General features: G+C 46.8%; 1 protein-coding gene across 1 annotated transcript in view; it reads left to right on the plus strand.

The window, feature by feature from the left end:
• The window catches only part of SPOCK2 (SPARC (osteonectin), cwcv and kazal like domains proteoglycan 2), a 26,039-nt gene extending 10,341 nt beyond the window's left edge, over positions 1-15,698 (plus strand). Inside the window, exons 6-12 of the mRNA XM_006027896.3 lie at positions 468-582; positions 1,316-1,430; positions 2,438-2,557; positions 7,956-8,174; positions 9,111-9,173; positions 9,699-9,836; positions 10,671-15,698. Coding sequence (XP_006027958.1) covers positions 468-582; positions 1,316-1,430; positions 2,438-2,557; positions 7,956-8,174; positions 9,111-9,173; positions 9,699-9,836; positions 10,671-10,816 — 916 coding nt within the window. The 3' untranslated portion in view covers positions 10,817-15,698. The remainder of the gene's footprint in view (positions 1-467; positions 583-1,315; positions 1,431-2,437; positions 2,558-7,955; positions 8,175-9,110; positions 9,174-9,698; positions 9,837-10,670) is intronic.
• Positions 15,699-21,285: the final 5,587 nt, after the last annotated feature.

Consider the following 21,285-nt stretch of genomic DNA (forward strand, 5'->3'; position numbering starts at 1 on the left):
GCTTTTCTGATGGCTTCGTCACATTGCCGACTCATGTTCATCTTGGAGTCCACTAGGACTCCAAGATCCCTTTCCACTTCCGTGCCACCCAGCAGGTCATTCCCTAGGCTGTAGGTGTGCTGGACATTTTTCCTCCCTAGGTGCAGCACTTTGCATTTCTCCTTGTTGAACTGCATTCTGTTGTTTTCTGCCCGCTTGTCTAACCTGTCCAGGTTTGGTTACAAACCTGTTGCTTCAAAGGTCACTTCTCCTCCCACACCCTGTCCCTGGTCCCAGTGTGACAGGCAGGTGGACAGATGCCTGCCAAATGAGGGTGATTTGCCCCATAGTGATAGGAGTGACTGACTTCTTTGGGGAGCTGAAAAGCGGAAGCCTCCATCCCATCCTGTCAGGGAGCAGACAGCTTGGGTTGAACCTGCCTAATACATCTCCATCTCTCTCTCTCTTTCCCTTTTTCCTGTGGTTAGAATCAAGCAGCCTGCCCTGAAACTCCATGGAAACAAAGAGAGCTTTTGCAAGCCCTGTCACATGACCCAGCTTGCATCTGTCTGTGGCTCCGATGGACACACTTACAGCTCTGTGGTGAGAGAGGAAACAAGACTTGTGTTAAGGGGGGTGGTAGGTGGGTGTACCAGGGTAGCCTGTGAGGAGCTGCACCCTGGCATGGTTTCTAGCATAGAACGAATCCTGCTGTGCAGCTCGTGTCTGCTGGCACTTGGTTGATGGTGCTCAAGACTCTAGCTCTGAGAATTGTGTAGCAGCACGGAGGCACAGGAGCAATTGAGGAATTTAGCTCAGTTGTGGGAGGGGTGACGTGTGCTCCTGAGAAGGCATTGGGTATCACAGGCCAGTTCCCTGCACTGACTGCAGTTTATTCTAAGAAATACACAAAATCATCTGTATCCTCCCCCTCAACACACCCACACGTGTGCCACACCACAGCCACAAAGCACCCTCTTGAAAATAAAATCCTCACAATGTGCCACAAGGAAGAGCAGTAGAGAAAAGGTGCTATCAATGGTTTGCTAATGCAATAGCAGGGTAGTTGTTAGGCTAATGTATGTTCAGACGATCCTAGAGAGAGGACTATGCCACATGCTACAGAGGAAGGCAAAAATCCCCAAGTCTTTGAATATAGCAATCTGATCTTTGTGATCCTATGTAGGTAGTGGGTTGCTCTCATCTGGTGTCATGCTTGCTACCTGGTGAGTCATGGGAGCTTCTGTTTTGCATCATGTGTAGTTTGGCGTGACCTGCCAAACGCTCAGAGCAGGGTCTGGTCTCCTGCACTCACTCTTCCTTCTCTGTCTCTCAGTGCAAACTGGAACAGCAAGCCTGCCTGACCAGCAAGCAGCTGACGGTGAAGTGTGAGGGCCAGTGCCCCTGCCCCACTGAGCACAGCCCCACTTCAACCACAGATACCAAGCAAGGTAGGAGGGAGGCTTTGGGTAGTGATGGCTTTGCCTTAGCTGTGGGTGCCAGAATGAACAAGAAAAGCACATGCCCCTTGGAGGGGGGAGCAATAGGAGAATGAAGGTGCCAGCACTGCTGGTTTTCAGTAAGGCAGTGGGGTAGGGCAGGCTACCACCCTCAGACAGGAGCATAGCTGGGTGTGTGTATGCAGGCACTCCCAGCCTTCTACAGCAGGGGGAGTGGAGCCTAGCTGCTGGCCCTGGAGGTAGCATTTGAATTTTTGTTTCCCAGGGACAAGTCTCCAAAGAAGCAGGCAGCACTAGAGCATGTAGGGCCTATCAGAGCTTGATCTGCTCTCCTGCCCCTGCATGTTAGGTAGCTGGACTAGTGTCTGATAAATGATCAGTAGCAAGAGTCTGAGGGATAGAAGTAGCACAAAGGAGAAAGATATGGCTGGCTCTCACTCATTGCCTTCTGGACTAGGCCTGGGGACTGAGGCAGCAGGGTCAGTGCAGGGTGTTAATGGAGACAGTTAAGAAGAGAAGGAAGTGAAGGAGAGAGGAAGGGGGAGTGCAAGAGAGATGGGTGGGGGAGGAAAGATGAGCATATAAAGGACTACACACGCAGGAGCCAGATGAGGTAGGAGTCATTGAGGAAAGGGACCCATTGAGAGGGAAGTTGCTGAAGAGCAGGCTGAATCTCCAGCCCGGAAGCCTATGAGAAGGAGCAGGGCTTGGAAGTGGGAAAGGACACACAGCAAAGTGCATTGTCTGCCGATAAGGTCTCCAGGAGGAGTGTGCTAGAAAGACATTTAGAGACCACTGGCAGGCTTCTGGGCCTGGCTGTTGGGCCTGCCCAAGGATAGGAGGCCCTTTGCTTCCCCCACTCCCAGTACCATGGTTTTGTCTCGTCTTGCATGGGGTAAATTGGCCACTTCCCATCCAGTTTCAGCCTCCATTTCCATCCTCCCTTCCCTCACCACTGGCTTGGACACTTGCTTAATATTTTACTTGTTAATTTTCAGACACCTGCACTGGGCAGGATTTGGCAGACCTGGGGGACCGTCTGCGGGATTGGTTCCAGCTCCTGCATGAGAACTCCAAGCAGAATGGTTCTGGAAGCCCAGGGACCAATCCAATCAATGGTATGGAAACAGCAGACTGTCCATTCATGAGTGCATGCACAAGTATCTAACTCCTGCTGGTTGTGGGGAGGGAGGAGCAGTGGTCTGCAGTGAATAGAGTCAGGTTCTCAGCTGGTGTAAATCAGTGCAGTGGTTTGGATGTGAGCAGAGCTTGCTGACTTGCAGCAGCTGAGGAGCTGGGACTTTGGCCCCAGTTCCTCTATTCAAAGAATAATAGAAAATTAGGGTTGGAAGGGACCTCAGGAAGTTATCTAGTCCAACTTCCTATCCAAAGCAGGACTGTCTCGAACTATATCATCTCAGTCAAGGCTTTGTCTAGTGGGGTCTTAAAAGCTTCTAAGGATGGAGATTATACAACATATCTGGGTAACCTGTTCCAGTGCTTTCCTACCCCCCCTCATGAGAGAGTTCTTCCTAATATCTAGCCTAGACTTCCCTTGCTTCAACTTGAGCCCATTTGCTCCTTGTCCTGTCATCTGCCACCACTGAGAACAGTCTAGCTCTATCCTCTTTGGAACCACCCTTCAGGAAGTTGAAGGCTGCTATTAAATCCCCTCTGAGTTTTCTCTTCTTCAGACTAAACAAGCCCAGTTCCCCCAGCTTCTCCTCAGAGTCATGTCCCCCAGTCCCCTCACCATTTTTGTCGCCCACTGCTGGACTCTCCACAAGTTGTTCACATCCTTTCTGTAGTGGAGGGCCCAAAACTGGACACAGTACTCCAGATGTGGCCTCACCAGTGCTGAATAGAGGGGAAGAATCACTTCCCTTGATCTGCTGGCAACACTCCTACTAATGCAGCCCAGTATGCTGTTATCCTTCTTCACAACAAGGGCACACTGTTGGCTCATATTCCGTTTATTGTCCACGGTAACCCCCGGGTCCATTTTAGCCAGTTGGTCTCCAGCCTGTACCAGTGCATGGGATTATTCCATCCTTACTACAGGACCTTGCACTTCTCCTTATTGAACCTCATGAGGTTTCTTTTGGTCCAATCCTTCAATTTATTGAAGTCTCTCTGAAGCCTAGCCCCACCCTTCAACATATCCACTACTCCTCCCAGCTTGGTGTCATTCACAAACTTGCTGAGAGTGCACTCTGTCTCATATTCCAGGTCATTGATGAAGATATTGAACAAAACCAGCCCTGGGACTGACTCCTGGGGCACTCCACTTGACACCAGATGCCAACTAGACATTGAGCCATTGACTACTGCCGTCTGAATCCGATGATCCAGCCGGTTTTCTGTCCACCTTACAGTCTGCTCATCCAACCTGTCCTTCCTTAGCTTGCTTGCAAGAATATTGTGGGAGACTTTATCAAAAGCCTTGCTAAAGTCAAGGCATATCACATCCACTGCTCTCCCCGCATCCACAGAGCCAGTCATCTCATCATAGAGGGCAATCAGGTTAGTCAGCCATGACTTGCCCTTGGTGAATCCATGTTGACTGTTCCTAATCACCTTCTCTTCCAAGTGGTTAGAAATGAATTCCTTGAGGATGTGCTCCATGATTTTTTCAGCAACTGAAGTGAGGCTGACTGATCTGTAGTTGCCTGGATCCTCCTTCTTCCCTTTCTTAAAGAAGGGCACTATATTTGCCCTTTTCTAATTGTCCGGGACCTCTCCCAATCACCATGAGTTTTCAAAGATGATGGCCAGTAACTCTGCAATCACATTGGCCCTCTAACACCCTTTGGGTGCATCCTGTCCATTCCCCTGTACTTGTACATGTCCAGCTTTTCTAAATAGTTCCTAACCTGTTCTTTTGCCACTGTTGGCTGCTCACCTCTTCCCCAAAATGTGCTGCCAGGTGCAGTAGTCTGGGAGGTGACCTTGCTGTGAAGACTGAGGTGAAAAAGGCATTGAGTAATTCAGCCTTTTCCATCTCATTTGTCAATAGGTTGCCTCCCCCATTTAGTAAGACTTGCACTTTCCCTGATCTACCTCTTGTTGCTAAAATACTTGTAGAAACCTTTCTTATTACCCTTCATGTCCTTTGCTAGCTGGATCTCCAGTTATGCTTTGGCCTTCCTGATTTCATGCCTGAGCAGTGCTTTTATACTCCTTCCTAGTCATTTGTCCAAGCTTCCACTTCTTGTAAAGTTCCCTGCTAAGCCAACCTGGTCTTCTGCCATACTTGCTAGTCTTCCTGTGCATCAAGATGATTCTTTTCTGCACCCTCAGTAAGGTTTTTTTAAAGTACAGGTAGCTCTCCTGGACTACTTTCCCCCTCAGATTTGCCTCCCCAGGGATCATGCCCATCAGTTTCCTGAAGGAGTCAAGGTCTTCTTTTCTGAACTCCAGGGTCTGTACTCTGGTGCTCTCCTTCTTTCCTTTCCTCAAGATCCGGAACTCAATCATCTCATGGTCACTGCTGCCCAAGTTGCCATCCACTACTACATTCTCCACCAATTCCTTTCTGTTTGTGAGCAGCAGGTCAAAAAGAGCATGGCCCCTAGTTGGCCTCCAATGCTTGTACCAGGAAGTTGTCCCCAACACTCTCCAAAAACTTCCTGGATTCAAGATGTAAACTAGAAATGGATCAGTATCTCCTCTCCAGTGGGAGCTGCAAGTCATTGGGCTGGACAGGAAGCATGCCAGTACCCTCCCTCGGGGCGGGGACAGACGGACTGAGCTTTTTGTGCAGGCCTGGGTTGCGTGTGCTGGCAGACATGCCTAAGAGTCTTCTCTGTGGGAGCTCTGCTGTTGGAAGACTTATTCACTAACATCAGTGGCTTGAATTTCCAGTGGACTATCCTATTTATCAGCATGAGCTGTGCTTGGTTGGTTTGTTTGACAAGCTTGGTACCTGGTTCAGCACCTGTGTCCTTTATTTAGATAAGCCAAGTGTAAATAAGGCCTATGGATGTCACGTGTTGTGTTAGCAACAGAGGGTAGAAGGAAGGAGGGGGCCTGTGGTGGAGATCAGTGTCCTTGGGAGAGGACGGGAAAGCAATGTACAATAGAGCACAGTCACAGTGCTGCCTCTCCATGACATCAGCCTCAGACCTGGCATCCCAGAGGTCACAGATGGACTATACTAAGGTGAGAGGTTGCAGGCTGCTGATGAAACCCATGGAACTGGAAAAAGGGTGTGGAATTGAAGAAATTTGATTTCTCTTTGGTGCCTGTGCTGACAGGCATGGAAGAGGGAGGTCATCAAGTTGCCAGTGGCAGCTCCCTGGTTCAGAGCTGCCTAGGCCTAGCAGGAGTTGCCCCCTTAAATCTTTAACTTATCCCATTGATTTGAGGTCCCCCAGAGACTGTGCACACTTGGAGAATCAGGTATAATGTATTGTTGCTCTACTACCTGCTTGATCCTCCAGTGCTGGAGTGGGAGTTTCCAGTGCAAGAGGCTCTGTGGAGGTGCTTCCACGTACTTTGCTTGATTAGAGACTTACTTAAGCAGGGGAAATTCTCCAAGCATTTTTGCTTTCCACACAGTTGATGTGAACCTGGTGGCCAAAGAAGCTGGTCCATAATCTGAGCAGGAGAGAACATTGTTCTGGGGTAGTCTCATAAATGCCAGGGTGAATAGTACATACTTAAATGGGACTTGTTTATTCCATTGTTGACAGCGTTTGTACTGTGGCACTGCCAGCTCTTTTGACCTAAGCAGGGTTGGATCAGGACATTATTTGGAAAGAAGACATCTGTGCATGGACTGGGGCTGGTGATTCAGGAGGTGGCCTTCTTCCATCTTGGGGTTAGTTGGTATGGGATGGCTTGAGGCATTCTTCCTATGACCTCCCACTGTGCTCCTGACTCTTGATCCCTGATGATCCTTTTAATACAAATAGGCATGTGAACCCAGGAATCCTGGTAAAGTGCTATCTCGGATAATTTCTTTCTGCTTTGTAACCCCTTCCCCCTGGAGTTTCAGTTGGATGCATTGAAGGCTAACCTGCTGTGTAGCAGCACTGTATTTTGCTCATTGGCTTTTGTGTTCTACCTCATTTCACAGTGATTGAGTGATTACATATATATACATGCATAATTATATATATAAATCTCTGGTGACAATGTTTGGTGGCAGTATCTTTGCTTAGACTTTTCTCAACAATTCCTGCAATAGGTGGAGCTCGAATCATTGTATCCAGTGGAGTATATCTTAATGCATGTGCCATTATTAACCTGCTGCCATTTGACTGGCTTGGAAAACACCCCAGGGGTATGTTATGGTCACTTGGAGAACCTTTGGTGTAGGGAGGGAATAGTTTTCAATGGAAGCAGGGCTTTTCTTAGTGGCTGAAGTCTCCTCTGTATAGAAGTCAATTTTTCAGAGCCCTAGTTGTGTGGTTAGAGTTAGACACGTTGGTGCTAGACCCACTTTGCTGGGTGGGACACACAAGAGAGGTCTCCCAGAGTGGCCATTTGTGAGTGAGCATATACAAAGGGAGGCAGACACTGCACTCTGCCTATTCAAACCAAGTCCCTTGTCTCCTGACTGGTGTCTGAAGTTGGTCCCAGAGCACATGTGGAGTGTGAAGTGAGTGTGGCCAGGAGGAATGTAGGTAGTTTAAATGTCAGCGAGCAGGACTGTCTGAGCTGAGTGCTCCCCCAGGGCACTGCATACGATGCGGTCGACAGCTGGAGCTGAGTTTGCGGCAGACGCTCCTGCCAGCTTCCTCTGTGAGCTTTCCTCCTTCAGCTCTGCTAATCGGAACAGCAGGCTGTGTTTGTTTTTTCCCTGCTGCTAGAAAGCCCATCCAGAGCCAGACTGGCAGCTGCTTCGTACCCTTTGTGACTGGGGAAAGGGAAGTAGGATTCGGAGCGTGAGCTGCCTGGGGACCCAGACCTGGCTTCCTTAGAGCTGCGTGGATTGGTGCGTGTCTGGCAGGAATTACAGCAAACACAGCGGGGTGGCAGCTGCTGGAAAGTACTTGCACTTCCCACTCCTACTTTGTCCAGGTTTTGTGCTCTATATCCCACCTCCTGTGTTCATTTCATCAGGGTGGTGTGATTCCCTAGGCCACTGTCATGTGAGGACAGTGTCTCAACCTGAGACCTCTTCAGCAAAGGTGTCTCAGAAATGCCAGTGACAAAATCTGGCCAGGGCATGAAAATAAAGGGTGGTTGCTAACCTGCCTCTCCCTGTGTGGTGCTTCCTGAGAGAGAGCCTGACCTGCAGATAGGAAAGCTTAGCTCGGGAGGAAAGCAGCTGATGGTTTTGAAAACTGCTTCTCAGAAGGCCCTGTCCTTTGTATTTTTCCCCCCATTAATTTTTTTTTTTTATCCTGAATCTACTGATTGTACATGAAGAGCAGTATGAGTGTGAGCACTGCTGACACTCCCCCTTCCAGGAGGCTAGGCTGTCTAAGAGGACCTGTGCATGATACTGAAGGCACATTTGATTTGTATCTCACCCTTCTCTCTGCCCTTCCTTGTGTGTCCTCACAGTACTGGACAAGAGCCTGGTAGCCAGCTGCAAGGATTCTATCGGCTGGATGTTTTCCAAGCTGGACACAAACAGTGACCTCTTCCTGGATCAGACAGAGCTGGCAGCTATCAACTTGGACAAATATGAGATCTGCATCCGGCCCTTCTTCAACTCCTGTGACACCTACAAGGATGGCCATGTTTCCACAGCAGAGTGGTGCTTCTGCTTCTGGAGAGAAAGTGCGTCCCCACCAGGTTTCCTTGAGAGAGAATAATGTGCTGTAATGGGCTTTCAGTCGGCTCACTCAAGTAATTGGGGACCCCACAAAATGTTGACCCTTTTCTATGAACCCCCAAGGGCCCACCTTGCTTAGGAAATGTACAGCAAGCAAGGCTATCTAGGGCTTATCTCTGCAGCACAGTCGTGGGTTAGAAATATCTAAGGCATTGTCAGTAAAGGCTTCTCACCACTCCTGCTGTATTCCTTACTCTCTCTCACCTGAGCCAGGATTGGTGATCTTGAGGCTACAGTGTAAAACAACGCATGTTCAGGCAGGCTGTTAATGGAGTTGTGGGATGACAGCATAGAGCAATTACCAGGCAGCAATAGTAGCAGTTTCCTTAAGAACAGTTGTCATTTGACTACCCTGTGTAGGTTACATTTTAAAATGCTGTGAGGCAGCCAGATGCTGTGGCAAAGGTGTGCAGTCGCATACAAACTGCTATAAATAAATAGAGTGAGCAGCAGAGAGCTGAGTGTAGGCAAGAGGATACACCTGCAGGTAACACTTCTATTGAAGTCTAATGTGAGGGCAGTTCTGTCATACAGTGAAGTGGGTGAGGTGGTGGGAAGGCCAGGAGAGAAGAGAAGTTGTCTTTTGGACCATCCCTCCAGCAGGGGAGAGGAGCTAAGGGGAAGTTAGCAAAGAGTCTGATTGTCCAGGGCTCTAGATTTTTGGGCGGATGGGGAGCTTCACACACACACTGGAATCTGGGATGATCAGGTTTGGAGGGGAAAAATGGTTAGGCAGACCTTGGCCCTCTGAGTAATTTAGTGCAGTCTTCATCTCCAGTATCATTCGCTGGCAACCTCTGAAGAAGTCATCAGAAAGCTGAAGTGGTCCAGGCAGCCTGAAAAGCACTTATTTCTAAGAGGGTTTGTTTTGGATATTACAGAGCCCCCCTGTCTCACTGAGCTGGAGAGGATTCAGATCCAGGAAGCAGCAAAAAAGAAACCTGGTGAGTCAGAAACTGTGTGACAGCTGAGATGTCAGGTGCTGGTTACTTGTACAACTTGGGGTAGCAGGGCTTGGCATCACTAACAGTTTGGGGTTAATTCTGGTTGGGAAGCCCTCTCACCCTTTGCATCCCTTGTGAAGCAGAGTTGAATGTGTACGTGCCCTTTTCCTTCCCTGAAGTCAAGACATGACACACCTCATGACAGCCATGTGTGACTCTGTGATGCAGACAGGGCTACTCCTGAGTTAGTAGGAGCCTTGTCTGATACTTTATCACCATGCATTTGAAGCTGTGATGCTCCTGCTTCATGACATCTTCCCCGATCATGACCCACAACTGTCACAGTCTCTTGAGAGACAGGTCCAGCTGCAAGATTCTGGATTTCTGAGACAGTTGCTCAGTAACTCTTCTTGGAGTGGCCAAGTGCCCCTCTCCTTGTCTCAAATGAGACAGTGGCAGTTGAACTGTATGTATCCTGCCCTTGCACTGGCCCCGAGTCTCAGGAACCTATCGCTGGTTTTTTAGGTGTTTTCATCCCTAGCTGTGATGAGGATGGATACTATCGGAAAATGCAGTGTGACCAAAGCAGTGGGGAGTGCTGGTGTGTCGACCAGCTTGGCATGGAGCTAACAGGGACACGGATACATGGAAACCCAGACTGCGGTAAGGAAACCAGAGGGAAGGGAAGAAAGGATTCATGACTCTCACGTGGTAATGAGTAAGCCTTGCTTCACAAAGGATAAGGTTTCACTGCACCACTGCTTCAGGAAAAGGCAACTGAATGTGACAGGAAAAACAAGGAGCAAGCTGCAACAAGAGTCTGGGCCTAGGTGTTCAGCAAACTCCAGGTTTGTAGGCTCGGAATTCAGAAGACTGGGCTTCAGATTAATAGGTTATTTAAGGGCAGAAAGGCCTTGTGGTCATCTAGTCTGACATCCTGCCTAACACTGGCCACAGCATTTCACCCAGCAGTTTGTGCATCAGACCTAGCAGATAAGAAGTTACTGAATAAACATGGACCTCCTTTTAGTCTCTTCTGGGTAGTCAATTACCAGAAAAATACTGCCCTATTAGGCACAATTTGCCCCAGTTAGAGGGCTGTACTCCATCTGGGGGAGCAGAGACATTGCAGGTGAAGATGGGTCTATGTTGGCAGGACTGACAAGGCTGAGAGCTAGAAGGGAAGGAAGGGAGCCTGAGGAAAGTGAGGTGCATTGCTAGCGTGGGGCAGGGCTGAGTTGGCCCTTACTCGGTGGTGCCATGCGTGGTTCTGGTCAGTATTATGAGAGCTCTAGATAAAAGCAGGCTGTTTCACTGTGGGAACCAGAGGGGGTGGGGAGAGAATGGGTAGTGCTGTTACTGGAGGGTGAAATGTGTACAAGAGATGTCTAAGCAGGCCTGGTCCTACTTCACACTGTTTGCACCACTGGTTAAGTCCTGGGCAGAATATTGGGGTGTACACAGGCATTTCCCTAACTCACTCCCTTCTTATTGTAGATGACATAGTCGGGTTCTCGGGGGATTTTGGGAGCGGCGTTGGATGGGAGGATGAAGAAGAGAAAGAGACTGAGGAAGCTGGAGAGGAGGCTGAAGAAGAGGAGGGAGAAGCTGGCGAGGCAGATGATGGAGGCTACATCTGGTAGAAGCAGAGAAGAGCACAGTTTGGTCAGGATGCTAACAGCAAGGCTGGGAGGCAGCAGTCAAGTTCAAAGGAGAGGAGCAGCTTAATGAGATGATCAGGAAACACAGTTGAATGTAACTTACTATGGTAGAAAAAGTGTGTGCGCATGCATGTGTGTGTGTGAGAGAGCCTGTGTGTGTGGGTGTTGTGAATGCTGTTTTCAGTGCCGCAAGGATGCCCAGTATGGCAGAACCTACCATTGTAGCAAAGCAAAAGAATACAGGATGTCTGCAGTGCTGGCTTCGCTGGGGATTTTTGTCACATTTTTAGGTCTGTCTTAAGTATTACAGCCCATGGACACAAACACATGCATGCAGTAATATGCACAGGCTTACACATACCCACTTGCACAATTGCAGCCATGTTAATACTGAATTAATACCCTGTTAGATAAATCCAGCTGCTGAAATGTTTCCCCTGGCAGATATGTAGCCATGTCATGGGCGTGTTCCCTAGTCTGCTTTACTATGGTTGGAATGACAAGCAGGAGTTAGCACAGCACTGTGCTTGCCCATGGCTTAGATGGAGGGTGGCATCAGCAAGGTCCAATTGCAGGGCTCTACCTAGTGTGGTAGAGCGGTGAGATGAAACTGGCATTTATTTCTGTCTGAGAGTCTTGCTGCTTCTGGGGCTGCAGCCTAGATAGGCTTGTATTCTGCACCTTGAAAACAGTGGTCTTATAACAGGTGAATAGCTTCTGTGGCTTGCTCAACTCCCCTTAGCATGAAAGGGAGAATCCTTTGCTAAACAGATTGCCTATGGATTCATCCCCTGCCTGCTGATGGCACAACTGAGAGGAACTGGGCATGCTCTTCAGTTTGTCAGGCATTTTACTCATGGGAGGGGAGTTTTGATCAAGGACTTTTAAAATAATAATGGCCTGGGGATGATTAAAAAAAACAAAGCATGAACAGCCTCCTAGCAAGGAGAACCCACGGAGAGCTGTTCTATCACCATGTCCTTTCTGGCAGCAGTGCAGGATTGTTCCCTGCGATCAGCTCGCCAACAGCCAGGTCATGTCTCAAAATGTAATAAAAACCAGGATTTCTTCAGGTGAAAGAATACTCCACACCTGTCCTGGATAGGACAAGCTTGAACCAGTGGCATCAGTGAGAAACAGCTCTGATCTCATCCTATTCTATGAAAACTTGGCTGGAAGCTGACTCAGACTGGTAGCACTCAGAATTTGTCACTATCTTAGAAATGTGCAAGTGGCTCCTGCATGTTTGTTTGATGAGGGAAGGAAGAGAAGCATTTCAGTGACAAGGACATCATGACACAGAATGTGATTTTGTCTTCGTAAAGTATTGGCTGAAGACTAGTTTGTCTCAGGGTGCTAAAGATATGTGGTGGGCTTCAGTATATCCCTCGGCAAGCTGGAGTGATAGCCTTGATGACCTCCTAGGGCTTTTCAGACTTGAACTTCTTGTGATTTTTTTTTTCACTCTTTGCAAAAATTGGCAACTGCTCAGGTCAGTAGAAATCACCATATAGCTGCCCATTGTGTTTTGTGAATCCGGTATATAATTCCAGCCCTACCTTACCTGGAAGCTTTGTGGGATAGATAATGGAAAGGAAGAAAAGATGAGGGACTAGTGATAGACTTCAGTTTTCTACTTCCCCTTTTCCTGGGAGCATCCTTCCTCCTTTCCTCCCCCTCCATCCTGCAGGAGAAGGGAAAGCAAAGTCTGAAAGCTCAGGGGCTTTCTGAGATACAAGCCATTTTCCTTTCCTCTTCAGCAGACAAGCCCACTGGCTGAGTATGGGACACAGAGGTAAGCAGAGTGCTGTTTTCCCACTCTATCTGCTCCTTTCTCCCTGTGGAACACACCTATGCTGTCTTGTTTGGTCACTTCTGAATATTGGGTTGGTCACTGGAGGATTGAGCAGCTCTGATGAAAAGCCAAATACTTTAGGCTTTAAGAAACCAAAACAGCCTGGTCACAAACACTTTAAGGAAGGAGTAGTGCGGGGTGTGGAAAGCAGTCACTAAAAGGTGTGGGGAGATGCCTGAAAATGAGATTTCTGCAATGAAAGAGAAAGTATCTGTGTCCTCCCTTTCCTGTCACCTGTCCTCTGTCCATCTTCATGTCAGCCCCTCTGATCCCAAACTTGAGATCTGTTATTGGCTTCAAAAGATGTAATTGGTTGGTTGGTTTAGTTTTATTTTTAATGGGAAAATGCAATGTGCTCATATACAGATAAAGTAGCTCAGTTCTGATCCTATTAATTCTGTAAGGTTCACCAGTGACTTAACTCAAGGCTGGACTGGGCCCAAAGTGTATGTACATTTCAGTTTCCTAGAATAGTCCCAGCCATCAAATGCTAATAATATTTGTGTGTCCTTATGGGCATGTGGATGAATGCATTGAAAAGTGGTATACACGTACATGTGCTGTGTAAATGGATATATCCTAGGACTGTGTGTGTGTGTGTGTGTGTGTGTGTGTGCCAGTGAAGTAGCCAGCTTGGCTTATACTGAGCATTCCAGAGCTTATGCAAAATTGAGCTTCCGGTAGAGCCTTTTAGGCTTAGTGTGCTACTGCATATTCTTTAAAAAAAATTAAATAAAAAAGCTAAAGTCCCAGTAAACCCCAGTAACATGCTTGCAATTATGCCATATTAGAGACCAATATTCTGTAGCCAGATGTGATGCGCCTTGCTGTGTTGAACCTTCTACATTCCTTTCCTTCCAATTTCCTGCTCTCTTTTTCTCTATTATATATACATGTAGATTGTGTAGCCCCCTTGATTCAGCTATTTCTCCTGATCTTCTGAGGAAAGAGTACTTAGCTATGACTGAGGACACTGTACTGGAATGTGCCGCTCCCGAAGGGGCCGACCTTCTTAGTCAATGCGCTACTTGAACTGCTCTGTTTTTTCTTGGGGCTTGCTTTTTGTATTGGGTTATTTCTTCCCTACCAGTCACCTCACAGACCATGACACATACTTGAACTTTCATTCCTAAAAAAACCCATTGTTGTATTCCCCCCCACACTGAATCCTAATTTGTCATTGCCTTTTGGGACTTTTCTCTCATTTTGTTTGCTTCATGCCTGCCTATGTCTGGTTCTGGATTTGTTTCTGGTCGTGCATGTTTAATAACCTGTAAATATGTTTTTCAATCAATCAACAAAGTGATTTTTCTAACCCACTAGGGCTTTAGCTGTGTAGAGCCTTCCTTTGGAGAGGAAAAAGACTGTCTTTGAGTTCTGGATTAGTTACTAAGGCATAGAATTTCTTCTGTCTTGACCACTTCTCATGTGGCAGTGGTTGGTCTAGGATTCAGTTTAGCAGTTGAATGATCCACTGGATGTGTTAGACCCTGTGAACAAGGCCCTGTGGCTTAAGAGTTCAGCTTCTCCATTACATATAGAGAGAATCCAAAATGTAAACAGGGGAATGAACACTGGAGTTACTTGAAGCCCCTTGCTCTCCAGCTTGCCTGCGCCCCTGCCATGCTTTTCAGTGTTAAGATATTTTACCAACAGGAACTCCTTCCTTAGCATAACTTTTCCTGTTGGCAAATGGATCAATTTTGCGTGTTTGAATGTGTGTGCTGACTTGAAAACACAACAGTTCCCAGAGCAACCTCCCATGGTGCAATCTCCATATCAAGCAGCTCTTCCATCAGTATCTGCCCACATATCTTCCACATGCCATGGTGTCTCTGCATTGGTAGAGAAGTGATGAAGAAGGAAAAGCAATGTCTTGACAAACAATGTGTTTTGGTTTTTTTGTTTTGCTTTGTTTTTTGTTTGTTTTGGGGGGGGGGTTGTTCACAGTGAACTAATTTATTGCAGTATCTGTGACTGGTCCACTGATCTTGTGTGGCATGCTCTTTACTGCAGTGTGGAAGACCTGCTTTCCATTCCCTATCCTGGATTCTTACCCCCTAAAATGGCAGGACCTGGGTGGGCCATGGAGGCAATATGTGCAGACTCCAAGAAAGGAAGAAGTATCTTGAACTGTACATCAGTGTCCCCTCTCAAATAATGTACATGGATTTGATAGATAGTCTTGTCTTGTTCACTTTGACCATGAGGCTGAGAGATGGGATCTGGAAGGATGCGGGTAGGCAAGCAGAGTCCTACAGATTGTAAAGGAAAACAGCCAGTTGGTTCAGCTGGTTGGTTGGCTTTAAGCAGTGGCTGATCATTCTCTTTCTCCCTGTCTATTTTTGCATTCCAGCCTCATGTGGATCTTTCCCATACACTTCTCTCTCTAGTATGGACTGCCCTGTGTATACAAAATGTAGCTCCATGTATTAAACCGTTTACTAATCCCTTTCTCTCTTCCTCCAAACTGGATCTCAGCTCAGTGTTGATGGAGACTATGTATATTAAAAACACTAATAGATAAATATTTTGAAGGTGTTGAAAACATGTTTTTGGTTTTGTTCTGTTTTTTATTTTGAAAATGATATCCTTACTGAAAGAAAACTAACAACAAGATTGAGAGGAACAAACTGCTTAGCCTGAAACATATTAAAATGTCTTATGTGCAATAACTTTGGACTTAGAGTTAAGAATCGTGTTCAAGTGCTTGGATTTCAGTTAGTATATTTAAGTGCTGAAACTGTATCGCTCTCAGTAATTTTAGATGTTAATCAAAAACAAGTGTTAGAATGTGCGTGTGCATTTGACGGGCACTAGAGCGCCAAGTGTTTCAGTCGTAGGGTCCCCTCTCCCAGTTGTTACACTCCCATCCTGCTTCATTGAGGCCCCCTGGGAAAGCTGTTTCACATTGTCTGTCTCTGCCTAATACTTAACCTAAGGAAACAAGTACACACACCAGGAAATTAAATACGTTATTTTTAAAAAAAAGAAATAAAAATTTATAAACACTCATCTTTGCTGGGATGTTGATGTGTCTCTCTGCTTCAAGACTGGGGCTGGAGCATGGCTTCAGAGTGGTGGCAGAAGCCCTGCAGGGGAGACATCTGCTGGAAAGGCAACATGCTGAGCTCCTGGGGAATAGGAGGGAGGGAGTGTCTTATGTTCCCCCTGCTCCAGCCACTTGGCAGAGGCCATTCTTGCCAGTGCTTCAATGGTGTTTCTCAGGGTACGTCTGCACAGCAACAGAAGATGGTGAGAGGTGTGTGTGTGTGTGTGTGTGTGTGTGTGTGTGTGTGTGTGTGTGATGCAATCACACCCTCCCTTTGCTGTGCTGACATTCCCTTGGCCAGGAAGGTTTTGGCCACTGGGAAAGGGCTTGAAAGCAGAAACTACAAAGAGGAAGAAGGGGAAATCATCTTCAAGTCTACAACAAAGCGAGGGAGGAGCCTTTAGGCTAAAAAATAGTTGCAGGTGGACTGTTCCTTGTCAGCATCTGACCCTGACTACCACAGGGCCCTTTCACCAGGCCTGTCTCCTGTGAAAGACTAAAAAAGTGCCAATGAAAGCTGGGCCTACCTCTTCAAAGGTACTTAGGCTCTTAACTCAATTGCCATTGATTTAAGGCTTCAGTCCTAGCTCTCTAGTTTGACTATCTTGCTATGTGTGACAGGTAAAGGACAGGCAGAAGGCAGGGCCTGGTGGCACCTTGGTGATGCACTGATTCAGAAAGGCATAAGCTTTTGTAGGTGACAAGTCTCAGAAAAAGCATAAGTAGCAATTTGACTTCATGCAGTCCCCCCAAGTCCATGAATAAGAGAAACTAAAGTGTTATATTGTGGAGGAGTAGGCAACTTCTGTAGGCTCTTGGTCTCCCTCACTAACTAACTAGCTACTTGTAAGAGAACATCTCCCAACTACCAGCCTCTTCAGTCTCCTTGGGGAGTATCTTTAAGTTACAACTCATAATAGCCAACAGAATTGCAAAAATAAGGACTGGACACAATGCGTTTACACTGGTGTAACTAGGATACTTCAGGTCCAGCTTTTATAATGGTCTAACTTACTGGAGTCTAGTGTGGAGTTAGCCTGGGAATACCAGGGCTAAAACCAGCATGTATCAATGTGGTGTTAACATGCCATATGTGTCCATGTCCACAGTTAGCATTACGTGTTAATGACTACCCAGAACTGGTCAGTGAAGATGCCATAAATAGCATCACTGTAAAGCGCTACAGAAATCAGCTTTCATGAAGCTAATGGAGCTATGCCACTATGCCAACAATAGCAGCAGCTCTGGTGCAGGAAGGCACGTTCTCATTTTCTCTGGTAGCATGAGGTATATTCAGCTGAGTGCTGTCTGCCTGGCTGGGGGGTGAATGTTCCTGTTTTCCTGGCTGCAGCTTAAGAAGCAAATGCAAACCAAAGGGCAGTCTAATGCATGTCAATTGTTCCTTCACATTTTGCTAATGAGAAGTCCCCTTGTTTACTGACCTGTAACTCAGGCTCATGCTACATATAGCCTCTGAACTGTAGTCTGATGTTATGCAAGTTGGTTTAATTTACAGGACGTGGAGAAGACGACAGGGAAACAAGCCAACCAAAAACACAACTAATGGCAGAATGTGAAGTAATAAAGTGTAAATTGAAGTAGCTGTGCTACGTAACACACATCCTTCCTCCCACCAGGTACCCAGTGCAGGGAATTTAGGGAATCTATGTCTAAGGGCATTCATGTACTGCTCCAGTGCTTACTCAGTGCTGGCACAAGTGTTGCTACTCTCTGGGCACGTCTACACATGCATTAACACAATTTAGGTAATGCACGTTAAATCTAGTACTTTCAGGCATTTTTACATGTGCTCTGGGGGTGGTGGGAACACTTTAGAGTGGCTCCCACAGCCACTCTAAAGCACCTACAGCATCTTGTGTATCAGCATCCCGTGCTTCAAAATGGTGGTGGGGCACTTTAAAGCTTGTCAAATGGACTTTAGTTAAAGTGTCGTCCCCCATCCATCATTCCCTCCCACCCTCATTTTGAAGCATAGGGACACTAATACACGAGATATAGAGACTGGCTGGAGCAGGCCAACTGGCAGACTCAATCAAGTCTGCTTCAACTCGCTGTAATAACACATCAGAGCAGCCTCCTAGCATGTGTATAGGCATCCTCTATTGTGAGGTACTAATAGCCTGTCCTAATGCGCATTAACTAAAGAGCATGTTTTTTTAAAGTGATGCTTAACGCGTATTAGCCTATTTTAATGCACATTAACTAAATAGCCCAGTTTTTTAGTGATACTTTTATGCACATTAAAATTACACATGCACTTTAATGTGCATTAGCTTGACGCATCCTCTGAGCTTTACTTTTAAGCTGCAGTCCCTTGTGGCTACTGGTCTAGTTGGTATGGTTTCCTTGTCCCCCAGATTACAGGTAACCTTGTGGACAGGCTACTGATAAAAGTGGCAGAAAACAGGTCTACAGCCCAACCTTTTATTTGCTTTGCTTGAACTTTAAAACAAAAACAAACATTTATCCCAAAATCTAGCTGGCTGTCCATGACAGCACAACACAGATTATCACCGATACTGGCTGGGGAGACTCTGGAGGTAGGAGCAGGCTGGTGCATAGATTGGCAGTAGGTTGTCTTGAATTTGCCAAGTTTTCCAAATTTCCCTCCAGCCTATGTCCAGTATTTATAGAAGGCTGATTCTAATAGTCTAATTAAATTACCTCTGATTGGTTTTATTTCATTTTTTTTTCCACTGAAACTTCTGGAACTAGACTCAACCAGATCTCTTGTGAACTTAGAAGGCATCAATTAGTTGGAACTACTATTAGGAAAGTAGAAGGGAAGGTTTCTGATCTCCTTTCCTGCCCCATTATGGAATGCTGTTTAGCACTGGCCTGTTTCTTCTTTACCATAGTTTATGGTCTTCTTTGGCAAGGCTGTTTTGTTTTACAGAATATCTAAACAACAAAAATATATCTATTCATGTGAATAACATCTATACATTTGGTTACATCAATGACTATTACAAATATTTTAAGATAGTTATGATACAGTAAATAATCCAAAAACACTGCATGGCCTTCCCTTACAATACTCCTTTCAGGCCTTGTGCATTGTTTAATGGTATCTCATTACTGGTTTAGTTAGACATGTGGATGGCTTCCTTTACTTCACTGACCAAGCTAGTTGTCACATCTGCAGAGGCTCACGCTATGGTCACGCAGAAGCAGGCTTTGAAGCCTTCTGCTTAGCTGCTTCTGAAGCTTGGCCTAGGCCCCTTGAAAATGGCCAAGGCTGGCAGCACCCCCTGCAGTCCCCAAACTACCACTCACTTGTGCAATTAATAGTCGTGGCCATTCTCTACCCACATACTGCTGTGTGTGACCTTTAGCTGACTGCCCTGCTTAACTATAGCCATTATCTCATTGGTCAGTCTGATGCTTCAGGACACAGAGAACAGAAGAGATGCTGTAGAAAATGAGTTCAGTTTCATGGTGCTATTTTGCAGGGGGCGGGGTGGAGGCAGTACAACAAAGTTCAGTGACTCAGTCAAGGTCACAGAAGTTTAACAGTGGTGGGGCCAGGATGCAAATCCAGATCTCTTGGCTCTTCAGCCTATTCTTTACTCACATGCCCACTCTTCTGCAAGCACAGGGCATGTTTACACATGCTCCAGGGGGCACGGCACTTTGATCAGAGCGTCTCTGAGAACTTATTTAATTAAAGCGCTGCAGCGTCTTGTGTATCAGCATCCCCGTGCTTCAAAATGGAGGTTGGGTTGCTTTACCTAGAGCTTGTTCAAGTGCTCCCACCACCATTTTGAAGTGCGGGGATGCTGATACACATGACACGGGAGGCTACTGGAGTGCGGTAATTACCAACTGACTTGATTAATCAGTTACTCAATTACAACACATTGGAGCAGGCTCTGCACTTGTGTACAGGAACACACAGTGCCCTCAAGCCATGTGGACTGGGCGGTGGACAGACCATCCTCCCATTCTGGGTGCTTCAGCCAGTTTCATGCCCTATGTTAATTATCAAAAGCCCACACCCACTCTTTAGATTCCCTTTTTTGTTGAAGTCCTGTTAGTGAACCTAAAAGACCTCCCCAGAGCCCCTTTCCTCTCTGTGAGCTCTGCACTGTTGGCAGATGTGCAAGGTAGCCACAGACCCCAGCTGAGTTTGTTGTCTCATGTCTCTTAACAATTCTTTCCAATGGGGCAGCACTAGACATAAAGAGCTTAACAGCAAACAAGCACAGCGGATGGGAATTGCTGACCAGGCACTTGCTTTGGCATGCTGGGGCTGCTGTCCTGTTCAGTTCATAGCTCAAAGGCTTCTGTTACAAAGCAGACCAGCTCTGATTCTCTGGAAAAGGTTCCACTGGGCTAATTTTTTTGCCTGGTCATGACATGCCCCAAAGGCTCTGGGCAAGACCAAGCAAAACAGAGTAAGGAGTTCAGGTATCACATGGACTCAATGGGTCAAATGCTTCACACAGGTAAACCACTGTCACCCAGAACTCTTGCTCTACATGAGAGCAGAACTTAGCCCAAGACACTTAAGAGAAATGGGAGGTGGGCTTTGCTGCACGAACAGGCCCTGACAAAGAGTAAAGTAGGGACTGAGGTGGCAGGGGGCAGCCAGGGCAAGCATTAGTGTACACCAGAAAGCCCAGCTAGTCTCAGATATCCTGACTTCGGCAAACCAAGAGCACCGATAGGCGGCTGTGGTTGACAGCCCCAGGCAGGATCTCAAGCTGAGCTCCAGGGGCTGGAAATATTTTCAGATTCTGAAAACCCCAGCCCAGTGGAAATGACTTTAGGCTTCTAACACATCTCTCTCTGCATGTCACAACAGTAATACACTGCACTGGAGTAACCTCCCACCAGATGCTGCTTTCCAAGCATGACCATCTCTTGTGTCCTCAGCTTGCATCTTGCCAAGATAGATGCACTAGGTTCTATGCAGGTTGCCTTTCAGGAGGCCAGAGAGAATGAGGCCTGTGCACTACGATGCTACTGATTCATATGACATGAGCCCTCCTTTTCAGTTTTAAGAGCTGTGGACTCGCACGTCACAGGTGACGAGCAGTTCTGCTTATTCTTGCAAGACCAGCCACCACCACCTGATGGATCAGTGTTTGGCTCATGGTTGAAGAACAATTGCTTGCAGCTAATTCTGGGCCAGGAACGGGTTGTGCTGGTGGGCAGAGGAAAGCATTTTGCAGGTTCAGACCCGTGGTTAGTCAGCTGGATGCACGCAGCTCGGGAGTACTGGTGTTGAGCTCTCACACTGCAGTTTCTGCAAGTAATACCTTCCTTTGTATGGGCTGGCCAGGAAACTCCATCCCATCCTGGTGGATGGTGACTTGAACAAATGTTATTCATACCTTTGTCACTTTTTCTGTGGACTACAGTTATGTAATATAGCCAGACACAAAGCCTTTAGCCCTTAAGAAATACCAGCTAGTATATGAAGCTGCAGAACACCTCTACAGCAACACAGGCTCCTGAAAACACATCACACCTCTCCCTCTTTTCCAGCTTACCTAGGATATTGAGACATGCTCAAGG

Source organism: Alligator sinensis, unplaced genomic scaffold (assembly GCF_000455745.1).
Source record: "Alligator sinensis unplaced genomic scaffold, ASM45574v1 scaffold849_1, whole genome shotgun sequence".
Classification (NCBI taxonomy): domain Eukaryota; kingdom Metazoa; phylum Chordata; order Crocodylia; family Alligatoridae; genus Alligator; species Alligator sinensis.